Here is a 25,011-nt window from a genome sequence, read left to right as displayed (position 1 = left end):
GTGCACTTTAACTGGTACCTATAGCTGTCCAGTCAAAACATCAGCAGGAAGCTCCCCAGAAGTTCTGAAGAAACAGCGGGGTTAAGTTAAATGCTAGGGAACCCCTCTATAAGTTGGGATACGGGCGTGTAAAGAGCGAATGAAAAGAGACAACCCCACCCACATGTCCAAACTCGCCCCCGTGGATTCAAACCACCATCTTTCCAATTACCGCTTTTAATACAGCCACGGTGAGTTATTTAAAAGAGGGATACCACAGCATGCCCCACAGGAACTTGCAGTCTTAGTTCTCCTTTAAATTCCTCCGTGTCTGGGTACTACCTCTTCCACTAACAGCAGCGGTAGCAGCAGCGCCGCTTCTTGATGTTGTGGTTGCTAGTACGCATGCGCCCGGCATTGGAATTACTGCACTGGCGAGAATAAGTTGCACCTCGTCTCTCTTCACTAAAAGAAAAAAAAAAAAAAACACGTAAAATAAGTATGGCAGTTTTCAAAGTAAGAAGAATCATGTGTTTTTGCGTGTGGTTGTTTCCTCTCGTAGTGACTGTGGTGAGCGCCCAAAGGTAAGTGAAAGGGTCGGAGGATGCTCCACTCATTTTTTACTAAGTGTGTAACAGACGCCGTGGAAAATACTTGGTACACTTTATGCTTCAAGAATGTCTCGTTTTTCAATCTCCTGTGCACCTTTTTCTCTCTTTTTCTTCCATAGTACCAAAGTCAATGACCCAAGCAATATGTCCGTGGTTAAAGATACGGTGGATAGAGTGTTAAAAGGTTATGATATACGACTGAGACCAGATTTCGGAGGTAAATGAACTCGTGTTACCACCAACTCTGTTCGAATTTGAGCCTTGACAGCCGTATAGTGGCTACAGTGTTTATATCGCTTATAAAAAAAACCACCGAAAACTGAACGAGGTTTGGTTCGGAAAGTAAAGTGCCACAATCTATGTGGCTGATATGAAACAGTCGAGGACAAATGTGCTAAAACATTCCAGGTTGCCGATAAAAATGCGAGAACTCATGAGTTAAGAGGCTATCTGATGTATTTGGATGTTAATGTCCACGACATCGTTTATTTAAATGAAAAATGTATAGGCTTCAGAAAAAAAAAGTGTCTGTCTACTCCCAGGACACCTCTATTGGAATTTGACATACAGCTGACAGCCTATTTGATTTTCCAGCATCTTCCTCTTCAAGTGTTCACTTCAAGGGAAACATGTTTGGACACAATCAAGGGCGTCATGATTTAATGTCAACAACTTTTAGGGGAATTACCAGCACTTTCACCACAGCTCAGCGAATCTAATCCCACCCGAAATGAACACTGTAAACTATTACCCGGCTGACAACTGCTAAATTCTCAAATCTGTTTTCCCATCACGCAAACATTATGAACCGTTTCTCGCATGTCAATGAATCATTTATGCACGTGATGGGCCGTATTGCTCTTCCTAATCGTTGTTTTGGTCTGTCCCAGGTCCTCCGGTTGGAGTGGGAATGAATATTGACATAGCAAGCATAGACATGGTATCAGAAGTCAATATGGTAAGTAGGCCATTATTACTTTTTCGTCTACTTATCCTTCTCTGCTAATAACCGCTGCTATTTATAACGCTAACAGGGGAAATACCCCTTCTCACCACCGGGGAACCCCCTCGAAATGTAGGTCCGTGTGCATGTGTGTTTCCCCCGATCACTGGCATCGACTTAGGGGGTTCGAGAGCTCAAAAGTAATGATCGGTTTGTTTGGGGGGGGTTGATGAAATGATTTGAGCCTCCTTGGGGGTTTTTGATATAGATTGACATTCATGGATGTTTATGGCTGTATAGTTTGTTAAGCAGGCACACAAGCAAGCATCTCTCACCTCACAAAATACATGATATAGGGACTGAAAGTTCAGTCCAATCACATCTCTCACTTACAGGTGAAGTAGTATTAACTCAACTCACAACTCTGGAAATATATCACACTGACACTAATATCACAAAAAAAAAGGTTTAATGTTGTTTGCAGTCGCTTTATTATAAATTGTGTCAGTAGAAGAAGTTGAGAGCTGTGGATGTGAGAAGTACAGATTAAGTTTTGCTTCATCCAAGTGCACCTCCTAGTGATGAGATATTAAAACTGCAAGACAGTGTCCATTGAAACTGAAGGCTGTATTTTATCATCATAGAAGGTCACTCTTGACACTTATAATGCAGTCGACAAGGTGAGCAAAAATTGATATTTATGGTAATATGCATGAGATTCTGATAGGTCCATTGTCATCCTTTTTTTATTTCTCTCTGTGGTTGACCTCTACTGTGGCAGTAAACTGGTTTTTAATTTGCATCTTCTTTGTACACTCCTGTCCTGATGTTGCACTTGCAACTTCCTTGTTACTAGCTGTGTTCTAAGTCATGTTGTGATGTCGAGGAATGATTACATGCTGGAATATTTTTGGCAGCAGCCCCCAAAGGCTGTTTCTCATGTTGTTATCTTTGTGCTCCTGGAGACTATGTTGATGTATAGGACAGAGATTAGAACATAGATGATGTTCTTTTTTGCATGTTCTATACACAGAAGACCTGCATAACCATACTCTCATACATGTACATACACACACACACACACACACACACACACACACACACACACACACACACACACACACACACACACAGCCATACACATTCACAGAGCAAGTCTACAAGGGCTTCCAGAGTGTCCTAGAATGCTTAATTAAAGGAATGTTTTCCGAGAGTAACAGATGCAAGAGCTTGATGGATGCCATGCATTGTTTTTCTTGCATTTGTGCACGTGTGCTTGCAAGTTTAGTACAGATTTGATTGTTGACATAGGATGTTTTTCACAGGAACGACAGATAAATGATGACATCTGGGTATTTTTACTTTTTGGATAGCATAGAATAGAGCGAAAAGAGAATAAAAAATAAAAAAAAACCGATTGAACATAAAAAAGTTCAGCAATGGTGTTACAAGTGTTTAATATTTTGCAGCCTGCCTCACTCCAAAGTCATCAAAAATGGCAGCTTCGGCAGTGGCCCTTGGCTTCAAGTTATGGCACTGTAGGAACCCCAATGGAAAACCGTGTTGAACGCTTTCCTCTAGGTCATTGTGTTGTTGCAGAATCGATGTCAGGTGTTGTAATATATCTGCTTGTGGTGACAAAAAAAGAGTGATGGATGGGTGATCAGTGGGTTAGAACTTTCCAAAACATCCATGTATGACTACAGCCTGGTTATAAAAAGATCATCAGGGCTTATTTGCATGCACACACCTACGCACACCATGCCAAACAAAAAAGAATATCCCACTCTCCAAACATACAAAACCAGTGATGCACCGCTTCTTTGAGCACTCCACTCCTTTGTCAGGTTTGGCCCACTAAACAGCCTCTGATGTGAAAGGGGAGCCATTACCACCATTGGATTCTCATAAAAAGGAGAGGCCACATGTGTGTGTAATGCTTTTTTCAGAATCTTTGATCCGCTCCTCTTCCTATAAATGTAACCACTTTTCAGGATAGCAGCTGGTGTAGAAGGACTTTCCTTTCTTCCATTTCCTCGCCCCCATCTGGCTCCGTGTCTGCCACTTATTTTGGTGCAGGGAGAGAGAGAACCACCCTGGGTACTTTCTTTCAGAGAAGAGATAAGAAACAGGGTTGAGGATAATGGAGACATGTCACTGAGAGAGATGTATCCAACAGTGTCCCATTAGCTATTAAGGCAGAGCGGGACATCCATGCTTTGGTGTGTATTAGCAATATATTCTTCTATCCACCAACTGCTGCTCTCTGTTGAGGGCTGCACATTAAAAGCCAAGACATGGACCCATGATAACAGGGTGTATTATTTGATTTTTCCAGAGGGGCCATTAAAATAAAGAACTGCAAAGAGGGTTGTCTTAAACCATCTGTTTTAGCACTTTGTTACCAATGTCACAAAGTAGAAACCCATTTAGAAACAACACAGGCCTCTAGCACACTCCAGATGAGTCACCAGACTAAGCATGCAAGCCTTAAAGTGTGAGTGGCCCAGAGGACATGGAGTCCTCTTCTGTATTTTGTCACGTAAGCGGCTCTGATGTCCAAATGCACTACCTGGACCCAAGCAGTTTACAGTGATTTACTCCCACAAAACATTTTCAAGAAAATGAAGCAACTGACTACTGCTGAGGTTCTCTGAGGATAAAAGCACCAGACGCTGTCTTTACTGAGTCATATACCATGCATGAAACTACATTACATGTCACTTAGGCCCGGAGCCAGACATGGGATGAGGAGGCTGTGTCTGGTGTTCATTACATACCCATGAAAGGTCACTTGTTCTTTGGGTGTCAGAGCCGAAGTCCTGAGCCTTCTGGGGTGAAAATGTATAAGATATGGTTGTGTAACACCTAGGGGTCAACTTTTTCACCACTGTGGCTGTGACAGAGAGAGAAAGACCGAGACGGATAGGGGCGAGAGATGTGACATTAACAAGTTAGCATGTGGAGAGCCAGAAGCAGGGTTTGGTGTTGGAGGGAAGGTCATGTACCTAGTGCTGCTCAGGGTTCATTCTGTATGACTCAGAGGTGGACATATACAGAGAGACACGCACTGAATACCAATGGCATGTTAGACATTCCACTCAAGGCCAGGTGTCTTTGCGAGGCTTAATGCATGTACTTGTGGAAGGAAGAATGAAAGATCTGTCTTCAAGCATGAAGAGAAAAGAAGTAAACCAAACGGTTTACTTCTTTTCTTTAATTCAAAGCAATTCTCACTTTTTGTACCTTCTCCAGTGCCATTTAAGTCTGAATATTTGCTTTTAGTTGAGCTTCTAAGCACTTGAATCCTAATCCAACAGTTTTCACAAGGGAAGAAATACTCCTGTCTGAGGATGAACTCAAGTTTTTATCCTCCTCCAAAAGGCAGAAATACCATTATTGATGCTCATAAAGGTCAAGAGGAGCTTATTGATTGCTGGAGAGGGAGGCACCCCCCCCCCCCCCCCCCCCCCCCCACAAATTTGTAGAACCCAGTTATTTCCTCTTCCTCGAGGAAGATATCTGAAACGGGATGTCTGCTATAAATGCAAAGATATCCCACTGAAATCTATACCATATTTTAAACAGATGTGATGCATTCTAATGGATGATGGCAGAATGGCAAGAGATTACATTTGGCATACGATATTAAAGGAAAGAAAGATCGCGGCAGCACTTATGTGGTATTGAGTTATATCTCATCCGGACTTGAGAGCTTTAAAATGATATTAAGTCTGGATCTGCGCATGTGTCTTAATCTATTCCACAGCGGACTTCCACATTGTATAGCTGATGTGTGCAGAATCATGAATTGATGAGCAGCCAAAATAATTAGTCAATCTGATTTTAATAGATTTTCATGGCATGAATTTGACAGTTAACTCCAAGTATATAATGGTTAGGAAACATCAACCTAATCAGCCCATTGTAATGTTAATGATACTTATCAAAAGATAAATGATAAAGTGTAATTATTCTTTAAAGTTAATGAATGGGACATCATTTTATATTCCTAAAATGAGACAGTCAAACTCCTGATTCTTTTGTCGTTCCAAACACATTTCACCCAGCAGGATTTCTCAGAAAAATGTCACACAAGGTTGGATCACCGGAGGCTTGCCAAGCTCTCAAATGATCTCCAAACCTGCTTCATTACTGTTGCATGGTGACTAATGCGAGTGTAGAGGCAATGTGTGAAGATTTGCAAACTGCAACACAATCAGATTGTGCTGGGAAATAAATAACAAGTGAAGTGCGAGGCGCAATTAAAATGTGTGAATTCATGGAGGCACTGTCAAACTATTAAAAACCATCCTGTGCTATCTTTCAAACTCATAACAAGCTAATGAGCAAATGGACGAGTACAGCTCAATGAATACGTGTAATAAAGCAAGAGCAGGGTTTTTTTCAGTTTGGATTCTGCGAACAAAATTGAGCTATTTGTGCCACAATAGTCTTGATTTGTCTTTATTGGGTAGGTGCAGCACTTCAAACTACGCTATTAAAAGTTTAACTTCCTGAAGCTCCTTTGAAAGATTCTTGCAGTGTCTTCTTCTTATCTGCAGTCTATAATAGGCTTCCATATAGGCCAGACATGGACATATACTTAGATAGCCTCTGGTGAGGATGTAATATCTCTGGGGCGCCGGTGACCTAACGGTTGGTGCGCACGCCCGATGTGAGTAGGCTGTAGTCCTCGAGAGCGGGCCGTCCGTGTGCGGGTCCGACCTCTGGCTCCTTTCCCACATGTCATTCCCTGCTCTTTTTTCCCCAGTTTCTAACTCTATCCACTGTAAAATCTCGGAGATGGACATAGAGTACAGAGTAAATCTTTAAAAAAGGATGTCATATCTTTATGTCTTTCATGTAAACATTCATGAATCCTAATCTTTCATTCACTGGGGCCGAAACTCAACCTATCGGTTCTGGAATGGTTTGGTATCAAGAGTGCTGGAGTGTATATAATGTATGAAGAAAGCAAGGCTGTAATGTTATTGATTCATTTTCACTGCTCGGGAAGGATGATTGATCGGTCAGACTTAAGAGACAGCCGAGACTGAACCTCAATCTTTGTTACCAAGACAACATCATTGGAAATTTGGTTTGAATATGATTTGAAATACATTACAGATACCACTCAACTCATGTTGCAGTGTACTACAGAAGGGACCTTGCTGCATAATGCTAACTTCATATGGCACGTGAGGCTAGAAAAGAAGAAAACAATAGACAACTGAGATGTTAGGAACACGAGAGGCATTTCAAAAATCACAATTGGATTAAATGCCTTGTTATCCATATCCTTCCCGTTAGCTGCCATTAGAATGTTAAACATCACATCAGGAAGCTGAGCACCAGAACATTGTCACGATCTCGGAGGCAGAGCAGGATACAAGTAATTTTAGTAATCTGAATGCCGTGATGAAATAGAATTAATCATCCATGCAACAAAGACATGAATACTGATTACTGTCACCATGTGTTTTTTAGCCAATTGGGAATAACAGAACAATACTATTACAATCTTTTACAAATAAACACCTGGTAAAATGGATTGCAATATGTGTACAAATGAAAACCTGTTGCCTAATTACTCAACCATTAGCAACATTTGCATTCATGCTGCGTGCTGTTTCTGACCACCCAATGAATGTTAAACCCATGAGGTGCTTCTCTTTTAGTCCTGTTCTATGCAGGAAGTCTTTGAGAGATATTTGGAAGCATCGACTCTGAACCAAAACAGTAAAGGGGAGCTATAAACCTATAAAGCAAAGAGTTGAATTTCTATTCAGGGAAAGTGCAGAGTTTGGTGGCAACTATCTCAGTTTGTTTTTAGAGCCATGAACTTTCATACTGAATGACATAATGCCCTATGTTAAAGCAAATATGTTTATTGATCTGTCAGTTGCTGTTGCAAAAGAGAAATAATGTATAATATGTGTTAGCAGGCTGTTCTGGTTTTGGTTAGACTGTAAATAACCAAAATATCTCCAAACTCCTGAAGTGGACTAGACTTTCTTGTCGATGATGTTTTCTCCATGCTTTCTGTGTCACTATCGCTTACCCATATCCCTGCGACATGATTGGCTGTTCGGCGTCTTTTTCTTCTTCTCTTTAATGTCGGATTAGCACCCCCCCCCTTTCCCAATGTTTGGGGGGTGTAATGACAGCTTTAAATCTATCAAACCTTTATCAAACATTTGTTATAATTATTTTGAGAAAAATTATATTTGTTATAATTATTATTATCATTTTATCACTCGACGACAAAAAATATCAGGTCCCTGATCACACTCAGTCATTCACTGTCTTGTTCTTTATTTATGTACTTGGGATTTGAGGCACTGCGAGAAAAATGTTCACCTATATACTTTTCTTTTTCACCTCAAAACCTCTTCACAAAACCACATAGTTCACACTTAAAAAGCCTGGCAACAACCTGCTACACTTATTGACCATTCTTTAAAAATAAGACAAAACCATGAAACATACAAAGAATCTGTGTGTACAAATGACATAAGAATCAAAAAAAAGGACAGTAATCCTATGCAGGAATAAGTCACAAGGGATGTTGGAGGAGTGGATGAATTGTGTGAGTGGAGTGCTGAAACAACCCATGCACTACCCTACATTATTCATGCTGTGAGGTTTAAATACATAAGCCTCCCTGTAGAGTTTTCATAATGCATTCAGATTACATTCATTTGTCACTTGAAGGCAGGAGATGGACATACATTAAGTGAGATTTCTGTATTCAGAAAAGAGGATTGTATGGCACCAGTGACAAGATGTGTTTTCACATTAACAACCAATAAACTAAATGTGCAGGATGAAGGTGCACGCCTTGATAGTGATCATGCTGGTTGAATTAGAAAGCCGACCTCATACTGTACAGTATGAGGAGGGCATTTACAGTACTCTAAATGCTCAAGTACTCGCATTACCTACTGTGTCTGTAGGACGGCAGTCTTCAAATCCCACTGCTGAATGAAATGACAAGTGATGGTAACACAAAGTATGACTCCTTGAAGACAGCTGTCCACAAGTCTGTGGTATCAGCCGTGATGGTGGCTTGTACTCCGGCTCGACAAACACCATCGGCTCGCAGAAGCTTTCTTCTTCTTGATACAACCGTTATTTCGTTATTGGCGTGTCTGGACATAGGGCTAATCTTCTCCGCTCTAGTATATTCAGTTAGGCAAACCTAGAAAGCTCGGTAATAAGGTGAACTATCGTAGCTCATAACAATGTGTGCGCAAGCAATGAAACGTTACTCGGGTAATAACATCAATAACGAGTACTCAAGTACTGCAGTACCCAATGACTCGTACCCATCTCCAATGAAGAGAATAGTGCATTACACAGTAGAACAATGTGAGCACCTGTCTCCTTCTCCGGAATACTATTAAGCTGAGGTAAAAAGGTTCACTGTCGTCAACGTGGGCACAGCCAAAAGACTTGACATTTTGTTGTTTGTACTTCAGAACACTGTCAGTTTTGAGAAAAAATAATAACCGATGCACAAAAAAAGAAAAGCTGAATGATGTTTCAGCCTGTGAGTCAGACTCATTTTGTAGAGTGTTATTATCAAAGCAACACTGCAGCTCTACTGGATTAAAAATGACATGTTGGTTATACTCCATAGTTCATATCAGGTTAGGAGAGATCTTCCTTTCTGGTTTACTGCTTGTTAAAATGTGCCCCTTTTGAGGACATCTTTTCCACCTGTGGCATATGTTTTAATCCACAACTGAAAATAGTTCCTTAACAAATGTAGTATTTCCTCCTGTTAACTTCTGTACCTGGAATTGTTTAAATTGCTTTGCCTTTAAAAAAACAAAACATATCTGCCACCTTGTAAAAGTTGTTCTTTAAAGGAGTGATTTAAATAGACTAAACAATTGGGTCAAAGTGCCAAAGACAGGTTAGAGGGGATCATGTTATCCAAAAAGAGATCACTTTGAAACAAAATCAATCAGATATGGGGGGAAAAATCCCAAAAGTTTGACAGGCAATAAAAGAAGAGCCAGGTATGATTAACATAATGACTCAGGTATTATATGAGGGGGGGTGGGGGGTGATAAAGGCTGGAACAGTAATGTCTGTGAAAACGAAGACAGTCTAGCGGAGGGTAACTGTGAGCTAACCCCATATAAACAGAATCTGTTACTGTCCTTACTGATGCTTATTATATTTGGTTGTGCGGATAACTAAATGAGGTATGGGACCAAAAAAGTTGAAGCTGGTGTGGGAGAGAGACATTTTTGCATCTGAAAGAGGAAAGAATTCATAGAGGGTGGAATAGTGGGATGAACAGAGGCAGAAAAGGGAAGGGATGTAGACGGAGCAGCTGTCATCATGACAAGATTACCACAGGTTTTGGTGCAGTCAAAATCTCATAAGCTGTGTGTACAAAGATGTCTGGGTAAATGGTGAATCAAGCATTATTATGTCTGGTCTCCATGCAGATATTAAATATCGTGGGTAGACTAAAGTTTCTGCAGTTGTCCAAACTTTTTTCACTTTTTCATATATGAATGAGCTCTATATTTACTTTTCCTCCTCATTTGAGCAAAAGTTGGATTCGTTACAAACTGCTGTCTTAAATTAATAATTTTGTTGCTCATTATTTGCTTTCTCCAACTCTCTTTACTCCAATTCTATATCTATCCGTTTTTAAGTCTATACGGATGACCCTCTAGCTTTTACAAGTCAAAATATTTCCTTAGTGACTCCTAAAGTAACCTTTTGTATCTAATACACCAAAAGTAATGGCAATCCCAACAGTCTCAGCTGCAATGTGTGTTAAGCGCTCTTCAGCAAATGCTAACAAGATAACAGGCTAAACCAAAATGTTAAAGTAAGGCCTACAGCAGTGGTCGATAGAGAGCTCTCGGTCAAAATACCCAACAACTTTCCATAAGGAGATTGACAGACCTTCACTGATTGCGATTTTTAAAAATTAGTTTTCAATATAGGTTATACATACATTTACAATATAAATGGTCAAGGTAAATATCATGGAATTATTTAGTAAAATGTATAATCTGCATTAAAAGTGTAGATTTAAAAATGTTCTGCATGACTAAAGTTACTGAGTGAAGTCTTGTGCGCTAGAATCCAGCGCTCCTGGCCCTCATTGACATGCGTTATGAGCTTCACTTGCGCTTTTGAATGTGCAGGAAAAATCCATAAACGCATTAAACACCATCACCCTAAGGAGGCAGCAGATGGACACATCCCATGAACTGAGACATAAAGAGCAAATCATGCAGTGTCACTAGATGAGAGCATTGACTGTTTATAAAGATGGATCAGAGCAGCAGACAAAACTAGCATGAGTCAGCAGTTTCTTTTTTTTAAGATTGTTTCCAAGAGTTTAGGAAACATATGCCTGTAAGAACAAATGTATAGGGTGTTGTTCGTTGAGTATGTTAAGTAAAATAGATCATTTCCCAAGTTAAAATTATTGCTATGCTAGTTCTGTTTGCCAGAAAGAATTTTCAAGTATGTGTTAGCATCAAACAAACCAAGCTAACATATACATTGCAGTCCACCCTGGAGAACAATGCACCGGCTGCAACTTGCCTACAAAGTTGCAACCTTGGTTTAACATAGCTGGGTAGCTGCTTTCATGTTAAAAGAAACATAGACACAAGGGGAACGCTTTATGTAACTAAAATATCCTCTGTGATGTGGTGAAAAAAAGCCTTCTTTTAGTTCTCTATTGCAAGCCAAGCTCTCTCTTATGCTGAAAGCTGACGCAGTTAAGCCTCACTGAACCCTGCAGCAACACTTGGAAATCTTCATCATAATCTGCAACATTAATAAAAGGAATGACGTAGATCCATCACAATACACAGAGACACACACAAGCACACACATACATCACAAAGCAGTAGCGTCATGAATATGTAGGCCTGCTGCTTGGATCGTTATTAATGTTACAGACAGTGCTTAATGTACAATTAGTACCGTAGCTCTAAATGTCAGGGGAAGGAAGGCGTGTAATCAATTCCCTCAGGTTAAACAAGCTCACTAGTTAAGCATCTGATTCACTGCTGCTTGTGACAATGAATGATGGGCTGGATGTTCAGCCATCAGACATCAGGCCAGTCCCTGCAGCTGTAGGTCTGTTAAGCAGCAGCATCTTGTTGTCTTGTCAGTGGGGAATGGACAACATATTGCCATCGGGCTGGTCGCTCATTGCAGGGCAATAATTTCTGCACCTGTCCCACATCAAGCTGATGTTATTCCTTTGGTGCAGTCACTCATCCCTCTGATTCTCTCTCACTCTCCAGTTCTCCCTCGCTTCATGTTCTCTTTGCCTGTGTGTTAATGACACAAGGCTTGGACCCTGCTGCAGGGGGGATTACACAGAGTTACAAATCGAAGTGGGTTAATCGGCCGGCCTACCATTTCTGGAAGCATCTCTCAGTTCACTGGCCCCACTGCTCTATTTGTATGTGTGCCATTGCTTACAGTTTGGTTTAGTCTTTGTGGTGAAAACCCTTCTAATCACATTTGCTGAATTTCTCATGAACTTGTGCGTGTTGAACATCAGTGTAAACCAACAAATGGATGGAGGGGCTTTGAGTGTTAAGTATATATGAAAATTCAGTTTTAAATCTAAAAAACCAAAGATTATTCATGCATGACAGAGATGGCTTAACAAAATGGAAAAAGGGTAAAATACTATTTTTTGTAAAAAAAATTTGTATGTAAGAGACAATGAGATTGCCTATAGGGTGCAAGCAAAGATATACATGAAGTTGCATGTTCAGTGCAACACTGTTGAGTTGTGGGGGGGCCATGTGGTAGGGTAGGAAGTACGGGTGTTGTATCTACACATCTCTCACATCTAATCAGCCTGGGTCTGTTGAAGGTGGCAATATTGTTTTTGTTATGGTGACGACTAATGGCCATAGTGTAGGTTATTTCATTTATCAGTAAGGCATCGGGCATAAGTGGGATGACAGATTTTTTCACTGAGCGCTTATCCTTTCGTTCGGGCACAAGTACCTGTGTTTATTTTAATTAAGATGTATTTTTTGCCTGTTGCCTGTATTTGATTGAAAGGTGGTTAGAGTAAGAAATCTGTAGATAGAATGGGGAATGATATGTAGGAAAGGAGCCATAGGTTAGATTTGAACATGGGGCCACCCACCTGGAGGACTATAGCCTTTACATATGGAGCACAAACTAACCGATAGGCCATCAGCACCTAAAGGTTAAAATGTGTTTACAAGTACTTGAGTGAAGTTTTTCATGCCCTGTATCCCAGGGTTTTATGTATCTGCTTCATACTCATACGGAGACAAGGGAGCTGAGCAAGATCTGTTATATAATTGTTGCAGTTTCATATATATATATATATATATATATATATATATATATATATCACCCTGCATTCTCAATGTCTCACTTTAGAGGATGACTTCAAAATGTCCCTTTGACATACTTCCTTGATATTGGCATTGGACTTGTTCAGCTCATGAATGAATTGTTGGCAAGAAAGGGTGAAACAGTTTCATAGAAAGTACATGTTGTAAGAAGAGTTAAGTCAGGGTCAGAGTAGAAGAAAGGAAAAGTATGGATGAGGACATCATACAGACACAACATGAGCTTTAATCATTTTTGCATAAACTCCAAAACACATTGTGGTCCACTTCTGCCTCAAGTAAGCATTCCTGTGTTTCGCAGTGGGGAGAACACTCATCATTGTGTAGGACCTATCTTTAGATTGTTAATCAAGGTAACATGTCCAGACTGACACACTCAGCATGATATTCCATTAAGTATCGAGTGAAGAGTAGAGTGGGATTGCTTCATTTCAAGTCATCCATCCGCAGTGACCTAACAAAGGTCAAAACGTGTGTGCATTATGTGTGTGACTGTTAGAGATGAGCCCAAATCCCAATATGAATTCACAAAGCACAGATAATGAGATGGATACAGATCTTTTTCACATCTAAAAAATTGTTTTCACAACAACACGTTATTATCCGTATACTTAAATGACCCTCACTGTCTCGTATTGGGGGAGGATTCATTAATAGGTTGGCACTGAGAGCCTTGTGTCTTGCAAACGGATTTCTTTAACCCCCTCGCAAACTATACAATAGAATTAAGCTTTAGAACTTTTCGTTTTTAACTGTGTTCCTTTCCTCCACTCAAAAAGCTATAATAGTTACTTGATTTAACTCAAGTTCTATGAGTATGTGGGTAGCTTCGAGGAGGAGAGAGGAAAAGGCTATGAGTAGCTACTGTAGACAGGTGCTGTCGTTGGCTATTTGCAATTCCACTTGGCAACAATCACCTGGATTACTTTTGATACTACGCAAAGTGTCTAAATAATGTGATTGAGACAAGATTTGAGGTTGCACAATTTTACTTTTGTCTATGATTTCTATGTGGCATGTCTAGGTGGGAGAATTATGCTTGTTTGCATTTGTCTAACTGTGATTTGTGTTTCGATGTATTGGATTAACTAACATACATTATTGACATACTGTGGTGGGTTGAAGATCAAATGGCCTTGGATTTACTCGTCTATGTTCACTTGAAGAGGAACAAACTTCCACAGGACTCCGAAGTAAAACTGATAAAACAAATTCCTTTAATCCACAGTTTTGTTAAACAATCTCACTGGATGATTCAAAGTCAAGTTCTCCTAATCAATGAACTATACTACGGTAAAGAAACCATGTGGCTCGGTCCTTAATTGATCCTCAACTGCCTGAAACCAGTCTAACCCTCCCACAACACTAAAGAGCTCTCTCTCTCTCTTAAAGTGACGGTAACCTACCTCACTGCTAACAGCAATACCATACTGCTTTTAACTTTACAGAAAATCCACATGAATTAAATCAAATTACCTTTAGCTGATTTTTAATACACTTTATATATTTTTTACACTGCTTATTTATTTACTTTAACATGTATGAATGTAACTTGGCTCCTTCACATACCTTTGTACTTTCTCTATCAAGCAGTGATTTCATACTGATTTGACCACTTTTACCTGTGTAAGGGGAATATTAATAATCTCTGGCCTGCTGTATTGAGAGTCTAAATCAAATCACTGTTTCATATGCATGAAGTCAGCAGCATCATACATATCTGACAATGACAGCACCTATTATGTGTAAAGTAAGCAAGTCAAGATTTGGAAGGTTCTCAACAGTGCAACCCTAAGGCCTAAGTATTGTCACTTATAGAGCTAAGGTAATCAGATGAGTTCATTTTGTTTGTGTAGATCCCCCATCTACACAAAGCAAAAGGTTTTAAAGGCAGGGTTGGTATCTTTCAAAAACTAGCATTATTTTGAAAGTAGCATTCCCTCAGTGCTCTGTCTACACCCACCCCTCCTCACTGTGCTCCCTCAAAAGCCACGGCCCTCACTTACATGCACGAGCACCGCTGCTCCAGAAACGGACCTTTGCTCATCGCTTGAATTGTTTAGAAATCACATCATCTCATGTCTCATTCAGCTGTAAGTAAACACTAACCTAACAACGGCCAAAGACAAACTCACAGAACAGCGCTTGTATGCTTTTAATGTGGGCTGGTGTAAGCAAAGGGTAGAGAACGAGCAGGGAGACGTGATTGGTTCATCAAATTGGTACCTGGTGGCAGACATTGGTCAAAGTTTTTACATGCTTACAATTGCTACAGATGACAGATTTTCTTTGTTCCTTTTTTCAGAGCACATGATTTATTAATTTCTAACCTAAAGACAATTTCAACCAAAGTCTTCAAAAGTGTATCTGGAGAAAATGAACAACCCCGCCGGTAAAGCTGAAGAGCAAGTTCATAAAGCTCTACTTTAAAAAAAAAACAGAGAACACAGTGAATTGGAAAAGGCTTGTATCTGATTTCTGCAAGATAAATGTGTTTTTGAAATATGTATTGATTTGTGTGTTTCTTACAAGCTGAAAAGATTTACCCACAAGGTTCTGCTGTTCTGTCCTGTCATCAAAGCCTTATAATTGGTCTTGTGGGTCATTGTGGTTTGGCTCGTGTCTGGCCTCACACTACGATTTCACAGTGCGTGGAAACTCATACTGCTAGTTGTCAATAGAGGAAAAAGTCTGCACTCTGCAGTATATTCTGTTTTCGCACAGCTTGTCAAAACACAAGAAGTTGGTAATGGCCAAACAGGAGGGATTTGCGGGTGTGGATTGGTTTTCACAGCAGTCGAACATGACACTGAGAGCTGATAATGGGATAGCCTTTGTAGGGATAATGATGCCACTGACCTATGTTTGGAGATACTTTTTCCATCACTTTTCTTTTTTCAGCTTTCACCAACTGTTATCTTATATAAATGATGTACTGGTGTACAATTTGAGTGCAGTGTTGTGATGTGCAGAAACCACACAAAAAAACAAATCATAGCATTCACAACCTTGTTGTTTGTGGTCTTAGGTTAATGCTTCCTTTGTAGTTCCCTCTCTCTAGGATTCTAGGAAGTGGTACATTTGGGATAATGAAGCCGACAACAAGTGCGCCTGTTGCGCTATTAAAGGGAGGTTTTACGTCAGCGCTGACGCTTAAGATGATGCCTGGAACAATTTCCAGCTTTTAATTATTCAGCCTTATATTGTCAGCTGTGGGAGTGTATTCAAGGATAAGAGAGGAAGAGAAAGGAAACCCTGGATGGGGAGGTTAAACAGGCATGTAAGTGTCTTTAAATGCTTTCCTTCCAGTTGCTAAAATGTCACCCACGTGTGCATCTCCCACTCACGGAGATTGCATGCAAGAAATGTGAGTTCTTAAATAAGTGTCTGTATATCTGCTTGTTGTCGGTACACTGATGCACTTACGATTTCCTAAATGTGTTCTAGATGACTATGGTACTGCAAAATGAAGTTTTACTTGGCTGGTAAGTTGTGGTAGAAAACCCAAAACACAACTGTTTTTCTTTGGTGTAAAACATTTAATTAGTAGTTTCCAGCTGTTTATATAGCCTGTCAGTCATTTTTAAATCATTAACAAACTTCACAGTTTAGAAAATAAAGACATTATTTTTAAGTTTTGATAGATTTATTTTAACCAAGGTGAAAACACTTTGAATGTAACAGGATTTGTAGATCTTTTTTGTTCTGTCCACAATCGAAATGGAAAATGAAAAACAAGTGTACAATCTTGATCTCTCTTTCCAGTTAAACAGGTCGGTTAGGGTGACATGAGGAGAACATCTCCCCTGGAAAACAAATAACATTGTGAGGATTAGTGTTGACTACCATGTTTGTGCTGTTTTTTTGTCAGATGCACTTTTCATTCCAGAGTACGACGGGTATTAAGGCATCTTCATGCACACGTCAATGTATTTTTTGGGCCATTTTTGCCTCTTTTTGATAGGACAGCTGAAGAGAGATGGGGGATGCTGGGAGGAGAGAGTGGGGAATGACATGCAGCATTCGAACCCACGGCTGCTGTGACGTTGACTACATACAGTGTGGCATACTACATACTAAGTTATTCGGCGCCCGACGTCTATGTATTTTTAGCTGTTGCTTGTATGAAACCGAAATTATTTGTCATTCCTAAACTTATTCTCTGAAGCTGGACACAAATCTGACAATGTTAGTGCCATCAGACAAAAGTGCTAAAGACATGACAATGAACATACTTTGTCCCCACTGGTTATAAACTATAAGAAGAAGAAGAAGAAGAATTTATACTTTATTGATCCCGCAAGGGGAAATTTGTTTTTACACTCTGTCTAGTAAACATGCTACACAAACATAGGCTGAAATACACACACATGCACAAACAGGATCCTATGGACATGCACTAATGGAGAGGTCTCAGAGTGAGGGGGCTGCCCACAGCGGGTGCTCCTGAGCTTGTGGAGGGGGTTAGGTGCCTTGCTCAAGGGCACCTTGGCAGTGTTCAGGAAGTGGCCTGGCACCTCTCCAGCTACCAGACCAATTTCCGGACTTGGTCCGTGCTGGGACTTGAACCGGCGACCCTCTGATTCCCAACCCAAGTCCCTACAGACTGAGCTACTGCCGCCATAAAACTTATAAAACTTATGAGCTCACAGCGCAACCTTTGCTAGTTGCAATGGGGTGGAGGTGAATTTGGAACACTTAAATATAAGGCAAGGCAATTTTATAAAATGTATTTTAACCAATTTTATAAAATTGCCCAGCTCCAAGCTTCAGGTTTATTTGCTCTGTGTATCAGATGGCACTCAGCTTCAACCTTTGTTAACCCAATCTTTGTTTAGATTACTAAAAATGGTCCCAATGGCTGATATGGCTTCGAACTGCCTAAATACAGTGGATGTATAAGAAGACCGTATTGTCTTAAGAAGAGTTTATGTAATGATTTTAGAAACCAACAGTAACTCCAACATTCCCCTTAGCTAACTGGTCCACTGCTGGTGAAGTGATAACACCAGAGTCCACTGTTTGATAGGTTTGCCAGGTTGCACACATATTCTTTCTCTCCTACACACACAAACTCTAAAGCTGACACCCTCTTAAAGCACCCCTGCGTCTCTTGTAGGTCAGTCCCACTGTGAGGAGATATTGCTTCTTTGTGGGTGTCCTTGCTCAAGGAGATACTGTATGCAGGCCATCAAATCCAAACACACACAACCCGGCACACTGACAAAGGAAAGGACATTCACTCAGATAAACAAGTGTAAACTTAATTTGTGGTTACAGGCACTGGTTGATAACCAGTTTTGTGTACTTACACAGGCTCCATACGTGCCATCGATCCACACAAGTCTATATATTGCATTATCTCATTGTTGACAATGTGTGGATGTGCTGTGGGCTTCTTGGTACCCTCTTTGAATAGCAATAGGCTCCTTTCCCCGGACTTCCATAATGCATGAGACGTGGGACTCTTCTTGTGGATCAGTGTGTTTGTGTTTATTGAGAATGTGGGAGTGAAAGGACAGCTGTCAAAAGCCCCGGCAGCAGCAGAAAGGCAGATATTTGGCATGTTTTTTTTAGAAGAAAACATACTGAAACATGCACCTATACAACGTGTGCAGTTATGACACCCACACACGCATGCATGCATTATCTCTTAAGTGAAGAAAGTGAAGTGGCACAAACAACCTTTTCTTTTCCTCAACCTTTTTGGTCAGCTTACCTTCTATCAAGTGTAAATGACAGCTGTGAAACCTTCACCAACATCCTCTCTGTCGTCCAGAGGGATTCAAAAGCACCCTAATAATCTGGGCCTTGCTCTTCCATGTCTTTTCTTTCCCATAAACCCCTCTGACTGACACACACACACACAGACACACACACACACACACAGACACACTGCATCCCCCCCTCTTTGAATTGCCACTCCACTCTACTCCTCTCCAGGGACACAAAAAGGCCTGCAGATGCTCCAATCGACTCTAATAAATTGCATGTAGTCAGTTGAGCTGTGTGGCTGCCAACTGGCAGAGCTGTGAACCCCTGCTTTGGGAGAGCTCTGAGAAAAAGGAAAAAAAAAAAAGGTCCCTCTAAATTTGATTCACCTTCAGCGGTGAGCTCTTTTGAAAGCTATGTCCAGGCAGGAGTAAATGATGAAAGAGCATTGAAGAAAAGGGGATATATAGATGGAGAGAGAGGGATGAGAGACAGCGAAAGAGAGAGAGAGAGAGAGAGAGAGAGAGAGAGAGAGAGAGAGAGAGAGAAGGGAGCAGTGTGATGGAAATGAAGGTTAGACAAAGTACATGTAAACAAACAAGCGTCTGGGCCTTATTGATATCAGTCATCTAGTTTCCGACATGGCATAAACTTAGGAGAATGTCTTCAGGGAAGAAAAATACAAAACCGTGTACTGAGCCTAAAAGCTTTGGTCAGAGTAATGTCCTTAGGGGAATTCAATATCAAGACCTTCACAACACACAAACAAGCACACATTCACTCCACTCAGTAACTGCATTTTTCACTGTTATTCAGAGATCCAGCCAGGGATCTACTACGTAGCCACTTGAAGGATTATATATTAGCTCTTTTCATAAAAGCATCAAGCAGCAAAGTCACTTAGGGGTTGTCTTGCTAATTTCCAAACTTATCTGTCTGTCCAAATGATGTAAAAAGCTTTCTCTTTGTCTCAGTACAGCTTCAGAATAAGTTCTTCTTCTACTATACTACTACTGTTGTTGGGTGTAGCTGGTGGTCTAGGAATACAACAGGTCATATTTTTAGCATTCATTTATAGTATCTGCCTTAAATAGAGAAATAAGGAGATATCTGCCCAGTAATTATTGCCATTATTATTCTAGTCTATTTTAGAAACAGTGATTTTAATAAATCAGTCAATCTCGTGGTTAATTATCTTAAAGCAGTTAGAACTTGACTGTCATTTATTTGAGTGATGTACAAATGTGGTTTAAATTTGAATTAAATGGAATATGAGGTAAATAAACGCTATGTTAAATTTTATTACCAATTTCTTTTTAAACTGGGCGTCTCTGTTGGACATAATTTGTAACAGGCTGATTCCAAATAACTTCAAACATGTCCATCATAGTATTTTTGTGACTGGTATGTTCTGTCTATGTCGCTATATTTTAAGAATTGTGTTGAAGCTGTCAGTCTTCCTGTTGTTGTATAAATATATATTGCCATTATTTATTCTGGAGCAAATGGGCCACATGAAACCCCTGCAGCAGTGCCTGCATGCTCTCCTGTTGCAGATTTACTCCATGCAGTGCACAAGCTGTTCCAGATAGAGCTGAATTGTAAAGACTGCATACACAGATCTCCAGAGACTGTTATATATGTCACTCTGCTCTGTGGGGATCGGTATGTTTATTATTAGGCGTCTTTGGAAAGGCTGTGCCCTATGCCAGGTTCCTCGTACCCTGTCGCTGATGGCATAAGGACCGGGTGAGACAGGAAATTGAAAGCCACTTGTTGTTAGAGGGCTTTTTGGAGGAACTGAAGTAGGGGGATGAAGGAGTGTGGTATGGACATATGGCTAAGTGGTGGAGGGATCACATTTCCTCTCAGCTCTATAGGAATTTCAAATAAGGAGGAAGAGAGGAAGAAGAAAGATGGACGTGTAGGGTAGGGGGAGAGTGGGACTCCGAGGCAGACTGCTTTCAGTCCCACACTTCAAGGTCAGTGCACTATAGAAATAATTCATAGCAACATATACCTGTTTTATGGGTTTCATGTTTCCCCTAAAAAGAGGAAGAAAATATTAATCATATCAAACCCAAATCATAATCCCGTAATTTTTCAGAATTTGTAAAATATCCACTCCATCCATTTGTTAGCAATGATTTTGTTGACATCAACAGAATTGACCCGTTTTGAAAATGACTATACCCATGCATTATGCCTGCAAGCTTTTTGAAGGATAAATTGAAGTCTGCATCTCCATCTAGCACCTCAGAGGTTGATCCAACACCTGTCATGTTCTCTAGACGGCTCCCTGGGCTCTGTCTGTTTAGCCGTAATGATCTAAGCTATTCACACTCAGCATGTGTTAACTCTTCCTTTTTTTTTTTGCTGCTCTTATCACATGCAAATAGATGCAACAGAAACTCCTCTGAGATTGAGCTGCAAACATGGAGAGGGAACATATAAGAGAGAGAGGGAAGCCATAGGGGGAATGAAATGGAAGGGAACTTGTGTGAAAGAATAGGGAGATGAAAAAGAAGAAAAATCACACGCAAGAAAGGGGTAAAAAAAAAAATGATAGGGCACATGAGAAGAGGGATAAAAAGAGAGAGGGTTGAGGAAGGTAGCAAAGGGAGGTCATTGTTGGTGCTGAAATCAGAGACTGGAAGTGAAGAGCTATGAGAATAAAAGCAATTTGCATCACTGCTCCACTGAGCTTTCCAGTGCCTTTCATTTACCCACCCTTATAAAAACCCTACAACACCCCCCTCGACCCTCTTTTCCTTCCAGCGAACTCACCACACCATTCCACGGCACTCAAATGGAAAAACCAGCTTCAAGGGGATACTGCGGGAAGAAAGAAACATACAAAGTACTCGCTGTTTAGTCATCCTCATTCTCTCCCCTCTCCGTTCTCTCTCCCTGCAGACTTAAAGCCCCTCTTTTCCTTCCTCGGTCCACATCATCCTCCCATCACATTTCATCAACCCCCTAACTGTTCTCCATCATCTCCTGGTCCAATGTTTTAGTCTTTCCCTCAATTCCATTTATGTTTTTTTCATTTGGCCTCACATTTTAGTTCATACTCTTTTTTTTGTACCCGCCATGTAATAAGAAAAAAAAAAACTTTTGATCTAGGTTCATGTTTCATTGAGGAGGGCCTCTAGTGGAGATGTAAAGCATGACTCTTGTCCCTCAGAGTGTAGTTCATAAGAGTGATGTCAAAGACTCAAAAAACCACATTGAAACCATGAACACCTCCCCACATTATTTATGTTACACCACTATATGACATGATTTAAAGTTATTTTAACCATTTGCATTGCCATTTTTTTACCATATCTTTTAACTCAACATTAATTGTACCAATCAATAAATCATTATTTGTATGGTGCTAATTCATGACCAATTATTTAAATATTAGCACAGAATTTTTAATTTTGAAACATTAAGAAAATAAAAGTGGCAGAAACCTCTAGCAAAACCAGACTAATATGGAACAGCAGCCTGCTGCAACTGTGTTGGCCTTAGTAGGATTCCTGATAATATTATTAGGATATTAATGCTTTATAATATAATTTATTCATACTTTTTGCAGACCAATAGGGACCATGTGATGCTTTGGTGGGCAATAGATTAGTGGACAGGACATTGGAGGATATAGATTGAGGCAAACAGTTTTAGATTGTAGATATTTAAGGCTAATTGGTTGAGCGAGCAAGTCTTGACATATGCTAAATAGTGGCTCATAATCCTATAAGATATACTTACAAATCCTTTTAGCATTACAGGAACCTACAGGTAGTAGGGATCGGGTACGAGTACTCTTTGTTGACGTAATTCACTAACATTTCAGTAGTAGCACATACGTTTTTTCCTTAACCACTTGCGCTTAAACCACAAGGAGAAACAAGCAGAGATAGAAACAGGCAGTCTCACTTCACATCATTTGTAACCCTGTTAGCGCACATTGTTTTGATGATACCAGAGGGAAGACACAGATTAGCTAATCATGTAGTAACGAAAATGGTGTCCAACGTTTTTCTTTTCTTTTTTACGGAAAAAAAGTACGTGATTAGAGAGTACTCTTCCATGAGGTCATGTACTTGAGTGTAAAGATTACTGTAAATGTGCATGCCTAACAGGTAGTCAATAAATCATATCATATTCAATATTAATATCCATTAGCCTTACACTGTTTGGCTGCCTGAAGGCTTGACTGAAGTTTACTCTGTGGAAGTAGCTCTGTCTGTAAACTCTGACATTGTCTGAGAGATCCGCCCACACAGTGACTCTGGCTGTAAAATGTACCCTTTGAGTTATGAAACCAAAAGTTAAAGTTTCCCAAAGTTATTTTGGGAACACATCATCTGAGCTAGATTGTAGAGTGTGTAGGCTGGGCTTTGTCACAAATTGTAGGTTCAACTACAGGACATATAGAGCTCATACTGTTAGTGCAGTAAGCAAAATAAGATAAACTTTATTGATCCCCTATTGAGAGACGTTCACTAACATGATGTTTGTGCAATAGCTCCAGATTATAACTGTTAATTTCTGGCCATAGCTACTTTGCAATCCGCCACCAAGCACCAGCTTTTAATCCAATTTTTCCTATAAATGTTTTTTTTCTAGTACTAGATCTGGAACAGAAATTTACTTTTGGAATACACAAAAATGGAAAAACTGGAATGTCTGACTTCCTTAGTTCTTCTATTCTAAGATACAATATGTCAAATTGTTACGCTAAATCTTTTTAAAATTGACTTAACATATATATTTTTATTGAGTACTTGCATTACATCAAATATTTCCAGCAGTTATCAAACCCAGAGAAATCCTTCATTTTATAGTTGTAACGGAACATGTCTCGCGCCATTACAGAGCCGCCATTATAGACACAACATCTTTAACGTTGCCGTGGAAACACCAGTCATTGCAGTGGGAACTGCTACTGAAAGCTGCCGTATTGTTGCTGTATGTAGTGCTGTGATAAACATGTAATGTAAATGATACTTGGCTACATTAGCTGTTAGGTAAACAAATTATCTTCCAATGGTCTTTTCTACCCATTTGTTTTCAATACAGTCAACTCTGTGTTCGTTTTTCTGGGGGTGGGAGTGAAGTTGCATGTAGAATCACTGCCATGATTCTCTGCCAGCCTGGACTTCACCTTTTGTTCTTGTATTGGTTGAGCGCCCCCAGGCAGCAGAATTTACATACAGTTCTTTCGAGAGGATTTCACTACCTAGGTTCAAAATTAATTTGTTTCCCTCAATGTGGAATGTTATGTATTTTTTAACCCAGAAGCGTAAATATCAGTTTAAAGTTTACATATGGCTTATACTACTTGCACATCAGTTAAATTTAGTCATATGACTTCTTGAGGCTTGACAAAAAAAAAATATTTCAGGTGATAAAATTAAGAAATTGTTGGGTTTTTCTTAAAAAAAAGGGAGATTTTCATGAATGACGGGCATGAACTTAAATTTTTCAGTGTTTTTCTTAACCTGCACTGAAAATGTTCTTTTTTAAGGACTTGTATTACTAAGTTCTATAACTCAGACTTTGTTACTCTAAATATTTTATTCCTGGATGAGGGAACATTTACACAGCAGGAAGTGTTCTGCAGAACTGGAAATTAGATCTAATGGATTCTCACACTCTGCACAAGCTTGAGTGTGGGAATATAATAATGATCACTCTGGTTTCTGCTCCTTTTAGCTGCCTGTCAGGATAGCATATTCTGCTCTCATACATGAACATGACTCCCCCTGTATGCTTCTCTGTCTCCTTTCCTTCCTCTTTTTTATTCTGCACCATCTTTCTCCCCCCAACATAGTTTATATACTGGTGCTCATTATGACTGCTGTTATGACAGCCTCCCTTGCACTTACACGCACACAGCCGCCGCAGTTATTCTGCAGATTTACAACCTCCTCCTCCACCACCACCCACAGAGAGAGAAACAGAGAGGCACACTATAGCTGTCTAGGAGGAGAGCTTTATGTTCACAGTAAACTAGCCACAGTGGCACCACCACAGAGTCCGTCCCACAAAGCAAACCACAAGCAGACAGTGCTGCAATAATAGGCTCTCAGGGATGACAATGGCAACAGTCACTCAGTTTATAAGTACGTCCCACGTCACACAGCACCTTCTTACTCCAACAACAGTGTCAGTTTTCTTCACAGCTACTTAAGAGTACTTTAGATTGCTAGAGTGCTGCGGAGGAGTGCGCATATGCTAGAGTCGCTGATGGCTTTAACAAATGATGCTTATTATGAGTGCTAAGTGATGTGATACACAAGATCAGGACTCTTGTTATCCAATCCCTGCTGTCACATTTAGCAGAGGACACTTTAGATACTGAAATTTT

General features: G+C 40.1%; 1 protein-coding gene across 1 annotated transcript in view; it reads left to right on the top strand.

The window, feature by feature from the left end:
- The first annotated feature begins 251 nt into the window (after positions 1-251).
- LOC132988040 (gamma-aminobutyric acid receptor subunit beta-2) overlaps positions 252-25,011 on the top strand; it is a 58,294-nt gene continuing 33,534 nt past the window's right edge. Inside the window, exons 1-3 of the mRNA XM_061055134.1 lie at positions 252-563; positions 710-807; positions 1,481-1,548. Of these exons, the coding sequence (XP_060911117.1) occupies positions 481-563; positions 710-807; positions 1,481-1,548 (249 nt within the window). The 5' untranslated portion in view covers positions 252-480. The remainder of the gene's footprint in view (positions 564-709; positions 808-1,480; positions 1,549-25,011) is intronic.

This window comes from Labrus mixtus, chromosome 14, assembly GCF_963584025.1.
Source record: "Labrus mixtus chromosome 14, fLabMix1.1, whole genome shotgun sequence".
In the NCBI taxonomy this organism is placed as follows: domain Eukaryota; kingdom Metazoa; phylum Chordata; class Actinopteri; order Labriformes; family Labridae; genus Labrus; species Labrus mixtus.
Note: the sequence above shows the minus strand (reverse complement) of the source record. Positions and strands in the feature narration are given on the sequence as shown.